General features: G+C 48.7%; 1 protein-coding gene across 2 annotated transcripts in view; it reads left to right on the top strand.

Moving 5' to 3' along the window:
* Positions 1–13,842, top strand: part of SNX29 (sorting nexin 29) — a 478,886-nt gene that overhangs the window by 26,884 nt on the left and 438,160 nt on the right. For both annotated transcript variants that reach the window (XM_051847819.2, XM_008257737.4), the window contains exon 3: positions 741–793. In XM_051847819.2, coding sequence (XP_051703779.1) covers positions 741–793 — 53 coding nt within the window. The remainder of the gene's footprint in view (positions 1–740; positions 794–13,842) is intronic.

Genomic DNA, 13,842 nt, shown 5'->3' with positions numbered 1-13,842 from the left:
TGTTTGAAGCCTGATTGATGTCGCCTTACAGCGAGTCGTAGCGACTTGGGGCTCTGTCGGAAGGGAGCTGTCATCCTAGATTTGTGGAAGTTTTAATTTTCACCTGTTAAGAGCCCTGCATTGTAGACGCTCAGCCGCTGACAGATAGGAGCAACCTCCTAGAGAATTCGCAGATGGCTATGTACGTTTGTTTTCCTGTTGTAATTGTTTTCCCACAAGGCTCTCTTCTGTACAAGTGGGAGATAAGGGCTTCCTTTAAGTGGTACTTTGACGTCTGGGTGTCTGCCCTTTTTAATGCTTTATTTATTTATTTGAGAGGCAAAGAGACAGAGAAAGAAGAGTGAGTTCCCATCTCCTGATTCATTCTTCAGATGCCTGCAAGGGCCAGGGCTGGCCCAGGTCGAACCAGGAACCAGGATCTGGGAACCAGGAACCCAGTCCAGGTCTCCCATGTGGGTGGCAGGGATCGAATCACTTGAGCCATCACCTGCTGCCTCCTTGGGTCTGCCTTACCTCTAAGCTGCAATCAGAAGCCAGATCTGTGATATTAGCCATAGGTGTCCCACTGTCACCTGTTTTGCCAAATGCTCCCTTCTCCTCATTCCTAAGTCCTGTGCTGACACCAAGGCACAGGGCTCCCGTGTCCTCCTCCTGACCCCGAGGGCCTGGGGGCGTCGCTGTGTGATATTTTGAATGTCTCTTCCCAACGGCTGGTCTCAGCAGTTTTTTTTTCTGTGCAGTGCCAGATCCGCTTTGGGGGGAGAAAGGAGATCGCCTCGGATTCCGACAGCAGGTAAGCGCATCGCTTCTAAACCGGCCGCCGTCCAGACGGAGCAGTGGCGAGAGGTCCGGCTCTGCACTCTGCCTGTGCAGCCGGCAGGTGTGGGGGTCCGTTTCCGGTCAGCTGTGGACCATGTATGCAGAGACCACACACCTTCCCGTAATGCTGCGTCTAGGAATCTACGCTGAAAGACCTTTCTGTGTAATGTTATTTTCAGGGTAACTAAAACAATTTAGTGTTTTTTTTTTTTTTTTTTTTTTTTGCAGGATTAAGAGAATGCCCAATTTCAGGGTAGTTTTTAATTGTGAAAACTCAGAAACCTGAGTAGCCAAATAGTGGGAAGTGGTTGATTGATGATCCCGCATCAATGGGATGGAATGTTATGTGACCATGAAAAATGATGTCCGAATAGAATTTGTTCTAAGCAAAAAAGTGCATCTGTAGAAATTTTAAAATTAGCCAGGTAGTGAAAATGCATATGATAAAACATAAACAGCAGGATGTGAAATTATGTGGGTGCAGCTTGGCCCCAGCTGTGTTAAATGTGAGCAGAGGTAGTGCTGGGGGTGGAATGCTGGGAATATTTGCACTTTCTGGCATTTCTTTCTTTTTCTTTTTCTTTCTTTTTTTTTTTTTTTTTTTGACAGGCAGAGTGGACAGTGAGAGAGAGAGACAGAGAGAAAGGTCTTCCTTTTGCTGTTGGTTCACCCTCCAATGGCTGCCGCGGCCGGTGCACTGCGCTGATCTGAAGGCAGGAGCCAGGTGCTTATCCTGGTCTCCCATGCGGGTGCAGGGCCCAAGCACTTGGGCCATCCTCCACTGCACTCCCGGGCCACAGCAGAGAGCTGGCCTGGAAGAGGGGCAACCGGGACAGAATCTGGCGCCCCGACCGGGACTAGAACCCGGTGTGCCGGCGCTGCTAGGTGGAGGATTAGCCTATTGAGCCACGGTGCCGGCCCCTGGCATTTCTTGTATTTTGCTACTCTGCTTATGTGTTCCTTTTATGGTTTTAAAAAAAGTCCAAAAAACTGCCATTGACATTCGTGACCCAAGAAAGACATAGGTTTTTTACACTGGGTGGAAGAAGAGGCGTGCGTTTTTGGCAAAGGTGGGAGACAAAGAGGCATCCAGTGCTTGCTGGAAATGCTTTGTCAAGCCCGTCAGAGCTGACTCATGCTCCGCGGTCCCTGGCGTGGCCAGAGGAGCATTCCTGCAAGGGAAGGAGGGAGGGGAGCTCGCTTGCACAGATTCACCCCCCCCCCCCCCGCCCCCGGAAACTGTCCAAGTCCCTCTCTTGCCCCTGCCCAGCCAATAGAGTCAGCCATTCCCTTGCTGTTCTTTCATCCTCTTGTTCTATGAGACTTGATCAACCCTGAATAATTCCTTTAGAGGTGCATTTATAGAGTTTTGAGGGGTTATTTCAAACAGGCACAGATTGAAAATGACACTCCCCGCCCTCTGTGTTTGCTTAGTTTTTCTGCATTAGAGTTGTTACCTAACAAACTGTCCCTTTCTGCCTGTGTTCCCTCACTGCGGCTTTGGCTCTGTGGGGGCAGGGATGCTTTGCTCTCCTGTTTACTGTGCCTAGAAGCATCTAGAAGGTGCTCTGTAGAGCTCTGTTACTGCCTCGCACTGTTGTCACCACCATGAGGCATGTGAACGCTGAGGCAGGACGGCTTCTCCATTTCTTTACTTTTCAGTGTTTTACTCAGACTCTGTATATGTTTATGCATTAGGCCTTTAGACTGATTTATTGGTTCAGTTCTACAGGGCCTGGCCTTGTTCAGCATGGGGTTTCTCATTTTGGGATTCAAGTTCCACCTGCATCAGAATCACTTGAAAACCTTACTGAATTTTTTTTTTTTTTTTGAGATGTATTCATTTACCCAAAGGCAGAGTTACAGAGGAAAAGACAGAGAGAGAGAGAGAGACAGAGAGAGAGATCTTCAATCTGCTGGTTCACTTCCCAAATGGCTGCAAGGACTGGGGCTGGGCCAGGCTAAAGCTAGGATCCTGGAGCTTTCTCTGGGTCTCCCACATGAATTCAGGGGCCCAAGCACTTGGCCCATCTTCTGCTGCCTTCCCAGGCACATTAGCGGGGAGCTGGATCAGAAGAGGAGCAGCTGGGACATGAACTGGTGTCCACATGGGATGCCAGTGTCGCAGGTAGTGGCTCCATCTGCTATGCCACAACGCCAGCCCTGGGGATTATTAATTAATGATGCAGATAGCATATCCCATCTGAGGTCTGCTGAATTGGGGTGTGTCCACGTGAGTGTGTGTGGTATGATTGTGTGTGCTTTGGTGGAAAACTTGCTCCAGGACTTACATTTCCATGAGGTTTCCCCATGATGCTAGTGGATACTGAAACTTCCAATGCAATCATTGTTCCTTAAAAAGGGATTTGTCTTCTCTGGCCAGTTTGGTTTGTGTCTCTGTATGCGATGTGTGCATGTGTATGGTGTTTAGTTATGTGTACATGTATTTTTGGCTTTGTTTTTATTTATTTATGAAGATGTATTTATTTGTTTGATAGGAAGAGTGATAGAGAGGGAGAAATATCTTCTGTCTACTAATTTGCTCCCAAAATGGCCGCAGTGGTCAGGGGTGATCCAAGCCAAAACCAGGAGCCTGGAGCTTCATCTGGGTTTCCTACATGGGTGGCAGGAGTTAAGTACTCGGCCAGTCTTCTATTGGTTTCCCAGGTACATTAGCAGGAAGCTGGATTGGAAGTGGGGCAGCAGGATTAGAACCATTGCCCATATGAGATGCCAGCATCCCAGGTGGTGACGTAACCCCTGTGCCACAATGCCGGCCCCAGTTCTTGGGCTCTTTACTTTGTTGCTTGTCTTGTAATTGTGCTATTCATTTCCTTAGAGAGGCGATCCTGCTCTTAATGTTATAATGTGTGCTTACATGATGGAATTTACTAATATGACTTACATGCAGACGTTATATTCTATGGGAGTGTATAAAATGTTCATTCCTTCTGTGACAGCTGTTGTTTATGGATTAAAGGATCATCCTGCTTAATATTAGTGGTAATAGCTACTGCTTTTGTGACTTATAATGTATTTATTTAAAAGATTTATGTATGGAGCCTGTATTGTAGCATAATGATAAAACTACCACCTGCAGTGCTGGTATCCCGTATGGGTACTGGTTCAAGTCCTGGCTGCTCCACTTCTGATCCAGCTCCCTGATAATGCTTCTGGGAAAGCAGCAGTCCAAGTGCTTTGGCCCCTGCTACCCACATGGGAGACACAGATGAAGCTCCTGGCTCTTGACTTAGGCAAGGCCCATCCCTGGCTGTTATGGCCATTTGGGGAGTGAGCCAGCAGATGGAAGATCTCTCTATCTCTGCCTCTCTCTCTGTAACTCTGCCTTTCAAATAAATAAAATAAATCTTAAGAAAAGAGATTTATTTATTTATTATTTGAAAGGCAGAGTTATAGAGGAAGAGAGAGAGAGAGGGAAAGAAAGATTTTCCATTTGCTGGTTCCCTCCCCAAATGGCTGCAATGACTGTGGCTGGACCAGGCCAAAGCCAGGAGCCAGAAAATCCATCTGGGTCTCCCATGTGGGTGGCAGTGGCCTAAGCACTTGGGTCATCTTCCACTGCCTTCCCAGGCTCATTAGCAGGGAGCTGGATTGGAAGTGGAGCAGCTGAGACCTGGGACTGGAACCCGTGCTCATATGGGATGCTGGCGTCGCTGGCAGCAAGCTTAACCTACGGCACCACAGTGCTGGCCCCAGCTACTCATTCTTTGTGATGAGGCTTAGTCTTTGGTACAGCCTCAGAAGGAGTGGTGGTGCTGATAAGGAAAATGATGCAGCCCAGTTAAATGTGTTGAGAGAGTGTTGGGGTTAGGAGATGGACCTTAGTTTTCTAGGTCTGTTCTTCTCTATTACATCATGTTGAGTAATTAAATTGTTTGTGAAGCTAGGTTTTTTTTTTTTTTTTTAATTTTTTGACAGGCAGAGTGGACAGTGAGAGAGAGAGACAGAGAGAAAGGTCTTCCTTTGCCGTTGGTTCACCCTCCAATGGCCACCGCGACTGGCGTGCTGCGGCTGGCACACCGCACTGATCCAAAGCCAAGAGCCAGGTGCTTCTCCTGGTCTCCCATGGGGTGCAGGACCCAGGCACCTGGGCCATCCTCCACTGCACTCCCTGGCCACAGCAGAGAGCTGGCCTGGAAGAGGGGCAACCGGGACGGAATCTGGTGCCCCAAACCGGGACTAGAACCCGGTGTGCCGGCGCTGCAAGGCGGAAGATTAGCATAGTGAGTCGCAGTGCCGGCCGAAGCTAGGTTTTAAAAATAGGTGGCTTTGGGGCTGGCTCTGTGACAAAGTCCCAGCTTGTAGTGCTGACATCCCATATGGGTGCTGGTTCGAGTCCTGGCTGCTCTGCCTCGATCCAGCTGCCTGCTAATGCACCTGGGAAAGCAGCAGAGGATGGCCCAAGTTCTTAGGCCCCTGCACCTGCATGGGAGATTCAGAAGAAACTCCTGGCTGCTGGCTTCTGTTTGGCACAGTTCCAGCCATTCCAACCATTTGGGGAGTGAACCAGTGGCTGGAAGACCTCTCTCTGTCTCTACCTCTCTCTGTAACTCTATCTTTCAAATAAATAAAATAAATCTTTTTAAAAAATGGCTTTCACCCTCTATGGGATTGCTTCTCTATGTCAGACGGAGTCTTGATCTTATGTTTGGCTTAAGTTTATCTTAACAGTGGTGCCATCATTGTGTAGGAAAGGTCACATCATTGTGCCCATTCTGAGAAGGTTTAGCCTCAAGAGGGACTATCAGGGAACATTTTAAAATAGCTGTTGTGTGAAGCCAGTTTTGTGCCACAGTGGGTGAAGCTGTTAGTTGTGACACTGGCATCCCGTATTGGAGTGCCGGTTCAATCTGGCTGCTCTGTTTTCAACACAGATCCTTGCTAATGCACTAGGAATACAGTGGAAGATGGCCCAAGTACTTGGGCCCTTGCCACCCATATAGAAGACCCTGATGGACTTCCTGGCTCCTGACTTCAGCCTTGCCCACCCCTGGTTGTTGCAATCATTTGGGGGAGTGAATCAGCGAATGGAAGATCTCTTTCTCCCCTCCCCCATATAATATTTTAAAAAATTTATAGAAAATAAGTAACTGTTGTGAGGGTGACGAGATAGATGAGCCACCTCTATTCCTCATCCCCAAGTGTCCAGCCCAGAGTCCAGTTTGCTCAGCTTCCATGCTGGCCCCCATCGCGGTCACCAGTGTGGTTCACAGGATGGCTGCGGGAGCTCCCCGACAGGCTCCCACTTTCACCCTTCTCCTGCTTCCAATGCATTGAGAGAATTCTGCAAGTCACTCCCACGTTAGACCCTTCCCCACATTGGCATCTCTGCTCTTGGGAGAAGGACCCACATCATAAACACAGCCTGGAAGGTGCAGGCCCATTCCCCTGCCTCTGCCACAGTCTCCTTGGCTCTTTCTTTCTTTCTTTCTTTCTTTCTTTCTTTCTTTCTTTCTTTCTTTCTTTCTTTCTTTCTTTCTTTCCTTCTTTCCTTCTTTCCTTCTTTCCTTCTTTCCTTCTTTCCTTCTTTCCTTCTTTCCTTCTTTCCTTCTTTCCTTCTTTCCTTCCTTCTTTCCTTCTTTCCTTCTTTCTTTCTTTCCTTCTTTCCTTCTTTCCTTCTTTCTTTCTTTCCTTCTTTCTTTCTTTCTTTCTTTCCTTCCTTCCTTCCTTCCTTCCTTCCTTCTTTCTTTCTTTCCTTCCTTCCTTCCTTCCTTCTTTCTTTCTTTCTTTCTTTCTTCCTTTCTTTCTTTCTTTCTTCCTTTCTTCCTTTCTTTCTTTCTTCCTTCCTTCCTTCCTTCCTTCCTTCCTTTCTTTCTTTCTTTCTTTCTTTCCTTCCTTCCTTCCTTCCTTCCTTCCTTCCTTCCTTCCTTCCTTTCTTCCTTCCTTTCTTCCTTCCTTCCTTCTTTCTTTCTTTCTTTCTTCCTTTCTTCCTTCCTTCCTTCCTTCCTTCCTTCCTTCCTTCCTTCCTTCCTTCCTTCCTTCCTTTCTTTCTTTCTTCCTTTCTTTCTTCCTTTCTTTCTTTCTTTCTTCCTTCCTTCCTTCCTTCCTTCCTTCCTTCCTTCCTTTCTTTCTTCCTTCCTTCCTTCCTTCCTTCCTTCCTTCCTTCCTTTCTTCCTTCCTTCCTTCCTTCCTTCCTTCCTTCCTTCCTTTCTTTCTTCCTTTCTTCCTTTCTTTCTTCCTTCCTTTCTTTCTTTCTTCCTTCCTTCCTTCCTTCCTTCCTTCCTTCCTTCCTTCCTTCCTTCCCTCCCTCCCTCCCTCCCTCCCTCCCTCCCTCCCTCCCTCCCTCCCTCCCTCCTTCCTTCCTTCCTTCCTTCCTTCCTTCCTTCCTTCCTTCCTTCCTTCCTCTGCTTTTCACTACTGCTTCTGGAAAATCTGGTAGATTCCTGCCGGCACTGCCTACTCCCCATGCCTGTCTGCTGCCCCATTTTCCTGCTCTGTGCTGCTCTAGTCTGTAGGTCTGCTTCAGGTTACACGTGTGTGTGGTCAATTACCTGTCTGCTTAGCTGGCTGCCAAGCAGGAAATAAGCCTACTTTGTCCCCGTGTCTGACATGTAGTCAGTGCTCAGTGAATAGTTGTTCAGCACTTGAGACCTGAATGCCTACTTGCTCTGTGCTGGCCCTAGGGCTTCCCACGCATTTCAAGCACTGCTACCCCTCCAGTAGCTTTCTGGCTATGGGGAAAACAGTCCCTAAGGCAGAGACTATAGAATGGGGTGCTGAGGACCATAATGCGGGCTCCCCATATGCCCTGGAGGCTGGTGTGAGAGTGTGTGGGCCCTCAAGGCCTGCCTTGGGATCCTGGCTGTTCCTCCTCCTCTTGTGCATTTGCCTAATGTCCTTGAGTCCCAGAATCCGGGCATCCTTGCTAGTTGTGTAGGTGAAGTGAGATACCATGTGTTAAAGTGCCAGACATGTAGGAATGTGAGGTTCATCCCTGCCCTTCACGGGGTAAAGTCTGGCTGGGCGCACTTTTCACTTGGCTGGTGACTCTTGCCCTTGGTCACGGCCTGTTGATGCAGGCAGTAGGCTGCAAGTAGAATGGAAGTGCGGTTGTGAATCTGGAGCCTTGCAGATGTTTGCTTCTGCTCTCCGAGGAGTGGTTGAAGTTGGAGATTCCCTTCCTGTGTAGCTCTGGGCACAGTTTTTGATCCTATTTGGAACAGAGGGTTCCTTGTGTGTGTCTCTTCCTGTATCGATCTTATCCAGGAATCTAAGACCCAGTGTCTACTAAGAAATAATGTATTATTAGAAGAGTTTGGTTTTATTTATTTATTTATTATTTGTTAGTTTTTCTTTGAGAGACAGTACCCAGGGGCTGGCAACTCAATCCAGGTCTCCCCTGTGGCTGGCAGGAACCTAACTTGGGCTATCATCACTGCTTCCCATGGCTGGCATCAGCAGGAAGTTGGAGTCAGGAGCTGGTGTTGAAACCAGGTATATCTGATATGGGATGTGGGTGCTTTAACCTCTGGACCAAAGCCTGTTCCCACACTTACTGTCTTAGTAAGTTCTAGACAGGACTGTGAGATGTTGACTTGTGGTTGCTGCTGGAGTCCAGCTGGTTGGAACTAGCATCAGTAGGAAGCTTTGAGACAGAGGTCTACACTGGTGTGTCGGGCAGGGCTCTTTGGTATCAAGGAACAGAAATCTGCAGCTGAGATTATTGTGAGCTCAGAGGTTGGGAAACAAGGCCATGTCTGGAAAGAGTGGAGGGCCAGGGCAGCTTTGTAAGGCTCCTAAGCCAGAAGCAGGAGCTCCAGAAGTGGTCTCCTCGCTGGAATAGTGTCCATTTAAGGTCCCGTGGTTATGGGAGAACATAAACCAAAATTTAATGCTTCGGGTTCTTGCCATTTACTTAGATGAGAATTCTAAGCTCGGCCCATACGAGACGGATGACGTGGTAAAGTTCAGGATTTATTTGGAAAGTGAGAGAAATACACAGGAACGTGAGGGCTATGAAGGGAAAGTGGGTCAGAACAAGTAAGTGGGGAGATCCACACCAGGCTTTTCCAAGGAGCAGCCCAGAGACTGCAAGCCAGAGAGGGCACGCAGGCGAGGGAGAGCAGGCGTGAGAAACAGCAAAACGGGGGCAGCTTAGCATGCTCCAGCCTGTATCCACTTCCAAGAGGGGAGTGGTTACATGGTCTGATTGACAGGGGGATGGATACAGGTGAGATCACACAGTGGGCAGGGGGTGTGGCCTGCAGCTCATGGGCCTGATCCTGTCTCCCTCATTGGTCCCATGTCACCACTGCTGGAATAAAACACCAGCTGTTTTCTTTTTTTTAAAGATTTTATTTATTTATTTGAGAGGTAGCGTTACAGACAGTGAGAGGGAGAGACAGAGAGAAAGGTCTTCCAACTGTTGGTTCACTCCCCAAATGGCCACAACAGCCAAAGTTGCGCTGATTTGAAGCCAGGAGCCAGTTGCTTCTTCTCATCTCCCATGCGGGTGCAGGGGCTCAAGGACTTGGGCCATCTTCTACTGCCTTCCCAGGCCCCAGCAGAGAGCTGGATTGGAAGAGGAGCAGCCAGGACTAGAAAAGGCACCCACATGGGATGCCCACATGAGGATTAACCTACTGTACCACAGCGCCGGCCCCACCAGCTGTTTTCTGACTCTCATTTGCTCAGGATTGACATGTTAGGGAAGAAGCATCTGGCCAGTTTCAGCTCACCACCCACCTCTTGGCGACCAGCTGAAGGATTTGGTTGGAGGAACTTTCTGGAACCCCATTGGCCTCTACAGTGAAAACATGTCTGTTTAGGTTTACTATTCCAACAAGACCGTAGCCAGTGAGGAAGAATAAACCTTCAGGACAACATCTGAGTGCTCTTCCCTTCCTTCCTTCTTTCTTTCTTTTTTTTTTTTTTTTTAAATTTTATTTATTTATTTATTTTTTGACAGGCAGAGTGGACAGTGAGAGAGAGAGAGAGAGACAGAGAGAAAGGTCTTCCTTTGCCATTGGTTCACCCTCTAATGGCCGCCATGGCTGGCGCACTGCGGCCGGTGCGTCGTGCTGATCCGAAGGCAGGAGCCAGGTACTTCTCCTGGTCTCCCATGTGGGTGCAGGGCCCAAGGACCTGGGCCATCCTCCACTGCACTCCAGGGCCATAGCAGAGAGTTGGACTGGAAGAGGGGCAACCGGGACAGAATCCGGCGCCCCGACCGGGACTAGAACCCGGTGTGCTGGCACCGCAGAAGAAGGATTAACCTACTGAGCCACGGCACCGGCCCTTTCTTTCTTTTTTAAAGATTTATTTGAAAGGTAGAGTTGGGCGGGGGGAGGGCGGACCGAGGTCTTCCATCCATTGGTTTACTCCCCAACTGGCTGCAGTGGCTGGAGCTGGGCCGATCTAAAGCCAGGAACTGAAGGCTTCTTCCTGGTCTCCCACTTGAGTGTAGGTGCCCAAGCACTTGGGCCATCCTCTACTTCATTCCCAGGTGCCTTAGCAGGGAACTGGATTGGAAATGGAGCAGCCGGGACTCCATATGAGATGCAAGTGTGGCATTGTGCAATGCCACAATGCCGGGCCCTTCAAGTGCTCTTTCAAAAACTGAAAGAAGCAGGATGGCCACAACACCCAGTGATGGCTGTTGCCGCTGTGTTGCGATGGTAATCTCCTTCGGTCATGGCTGTTTGCCAGGCAGCTTGTAGGTAGTCTTGTTATACATTATCAGTCTCATTTGATCCTTGCAACCACCCTGAGGTATAGGCATGCAGGAGGCATAAAAGCTTGGGGTTGATCACTTGTGTAGTGTTTGTTGGTGGATGTAGCCCAAGTGTTGGTGCTGGGAGTACAGGCGTAGGGTCGGGGACCCCAGGGTTTGTAGGTGGTGCGGTAGAGATTGAGCCCAGACTTCCAGTTCCCAGTGTGGTCCTTGTTCTGTAGTACCACGTCCCCTCTTGTTTTTCTAGCACACACTTTCCTAAAATGAGAGATCTGTGTTGCTGCAAGTAGCTGACACCATTTTAGGTGTTCGGTGTCATTTTATCAAATTTGTTTCACTTGCCTTCAGGATAAGTCATTCTCCTTACAGTTCGTTCCTGGGCTCAGTAATAAATACCAAGGGGAGAGGCTTGGTTTGGTATTAAGTTGAACTAAATGAAATGACAAATATTTGATCTCTTTGGACCTATTAAAAAATGGCAGCTTGTTTAAGATAGTTCAGAATGACACGTCTCCAACGTCTCTCCTCTTTTTAGACAGAGACCACACAGGTTGCAGCCTTGGACAACCTTCTCAGCGTGGAATCCTTTAATTGCTTTGACTTGCAGGGGTCTTTTCTGTCATGTGAAGCTGCTTTCTCTTTTGCAGTAGTCACAATGTTTCCTTTTCAGACCTGCATACTTAAGGGAAGGAAGTGAGTGGAATTCAAGACAAATGAAAAAAGTCATGGTGCACATCCCTTAGATGTGACAAAAGTTGTTGAGGCGTTGAAGAGGGAGAAAGTGCCAGCAGGACACGTTGCTGTTGGGTTTGGGCCTCTGTGACACACAGTAGTATTCTGCCAAAACCAGAACAGTAAAGCGTGTGTGTGTGTGTGTGTGTGTGTGAGAGCGAGAGAGAGAGAGAGAGAGAGACACAGGGAGAGAGGTGCTTTAAGGGGATGAGATTGACACGGCGCTGTGCAGTCAGCCCTTAAAAGAAGTATACAGCATTCGCGCTGGGGAAGGTACCTAGACCTGTGTGGTCCCTTCTGGTTGGCGCCTCAGGGCCCTCCCAGGAGGTCAAGGCAGTCGCGGGGCTTCGGAATGGGAGTCCTCCATCATGTTTTGTTACTGCTGTGCCCCAGCTCCGCCCTCCCTGGAGAACAAAGACTCATTCTCTGCCTCATTAAAACCATTCGGTGTTCTGCCTGTCAGCCTGGCCCGCTGAGAGGCTGGCGGAGTTTGAATCTTGCGCCTCCCGGAAACCGTGGCCCGGTGTCTCAGCAGGTGTGGGAGTTACCCTGAGAGCAGGCACTTCCTGCCCCACAGAAGCGTCCTCTTCCCACGTGGAAGCAGCAGTCATCACTCAGAGGTCTCGGAATTCTAAATGGTGATGAAGACGAGGGGCAGGAGAGTGAGCGTAGGGTTTGAACCTCAGTGTGAATCCTGGTTTTTACCAATTCCAAAATGTCTTGTGATGGGGGCAAGTTTATGACTTTCCCTTAAACATTATTATTATTATTTTTTAAAAAGGTAGCAACATTTATTTGACAGGCAGAATGAGAGAGAGAAGGAGAGATCTTCCACCTGCTGGCAACAGCCGACTAGGCCAGGCTAAATCCAGGAGCTGGGAATCCATCCAGGGGTCCTGTGTGGTTGGCAGGAACTCAGGTCCTTGGGCCATCATCTGCCTCCCAGGTGTATTAGCTGGAAGCTGGATCTGAAGCCTAGAGTAGCTGGGATTTGAACCAGGCACTACAATATAGGATGTGGGTGTCCCATGAGGTAGCTTAACCTGCTGTTATGACCCTCTCTCCAACCCCGACCTTATTTAAAAAATTATTTTATTTATTTGAGAGCGAGACAGAGAGATTCCATCTGCTGGTTAGCTCCCCAAATACCTGCAACAGTTGGGACTGGGCCAGGCCAAAGCCAAGACCCAGGAATTCATTCCAGTTCTCCCATGTGGGTGGCAAGGACCCCATTATTTGAATCTACTATGGCCTCCAGGGGTCTGCACAGCAGAAAGCTGGAATTGGCAGAGGAGCTGGACCTCGAACCCGGGCACTTCACTGTGGATGCAGATGCCCCAGGCAGCATCGTGACCACTTTGCCAGATGCCTGCCCGTTTCTAGCTCTCTGATAGCTCGATGTCCTCAGCTATGAAATGGGAATGGTTCTAGCAGTATTCCTGGACTTATGAATTAGCTCATGTGTAAGCCTTAGAACAGTGCCTGGCAGAGAGTAAATTTCCAGTAATTGCTAGCAATTGCCATTGTCATTAAATGCAGTTTTAATGCTCTTGAGCTGCACTAGTTTGAATTTGTCAGGTCTACTTATATGCAGATTTATTTTTGAGTTTTGCAATAATTTGAAAAATCTTGCAGATGAACCTGTAGCCAAGAAATATTGAAAAGATTAAGAAAAAGCTATGTCATGAATGCATAAAAAGTGTGTAGATAATAGTCTCATTTCCTACCATCAAATACAGATTCATCCATAATAAAGTTAAAACATCAAAACTTACACATCTTTACAGGCATTTGCCGTTGAGAGAAATAAAAACTGAGAGAAAGTGGTGTCATTTGCTGTTGAGAGAAATAAAAACTGATGTGGACGTGCAGCATTAACTTACAACTCCATAAGATCGACTGTAGTACACAGAGTGCAGCGATGCTACCATCATAATTTCATGGCCGACATCTTGTTGTGTTGTGGGGAGTCCACAGGGGTCTGGCGCTGCTAACCACCGTGTTGTTCAAGGGTCTACGTTGTCATAAAGGGTCTGGACTCTGGTGAGCCATTCAGTGCACACTGGGGCTCTTCGCTGTGATGGGGAGCAGTCGGTTGGCTGCAGCTATTTGTCTCAGAATGTGGAGAAATTGTCAGTTTTTGTGAACCTGTTAGCTGGCTACCTCAGAACAAATTAGAAGGGAGATTTTCTTCTCCTTTCAAAGTATGTCAAGAGAGTAATTTTTTTCCCCCTTTACCTCTTGAAGAATTAGAAATAATTTTGAACCACGGCCAGCGCCGCGGCTCACTAGGCTAATCCTCCGCCTAGCGGCGCCGGCACACCGGGTTCTAGTCCCGGTCGGGGTGCCGGATTCTGTCCTGGTTACCCCTCTTCCAGGCCAGCTCTCTGCTGTGGCCAGGGAGTGCAGTGGAGGATGGCCCAAGTGCTTGGGCCCTCCACCCCATGGGAGACCAGGAAAAAGCAGCTGGCTCCTGGCTCCTGCCATCGGATCAGCGCGGTGCGCCGGCCGCAGCGCGCCGGCCGCGGCGGCCATTGGAGGGTGAACCAACGGCAAAGGAAGACCTTTCTCTCTGTCTCTCTCTCTCACTGTCCACT

The sequence above is a fragment of the Oryctolagus cuniculus genome, chromosome 19 (assembly GCF_964237555.1).
Source record: "Oryctolagus cuniculus chromosome 19, mOryCun1.1, whole genome shotgun sequence".
NCBI classification, from domain to species: domain Eukaryota; kingdom Metazoa; phylum Chordata; class Mammalia; order Lagomorpha; family Leporidae; genus Oryctolagus; species Oryctolagus cuniculus.
This window is presented reverse-complemented; position numbering and strand designations above follow the sequence as displayed.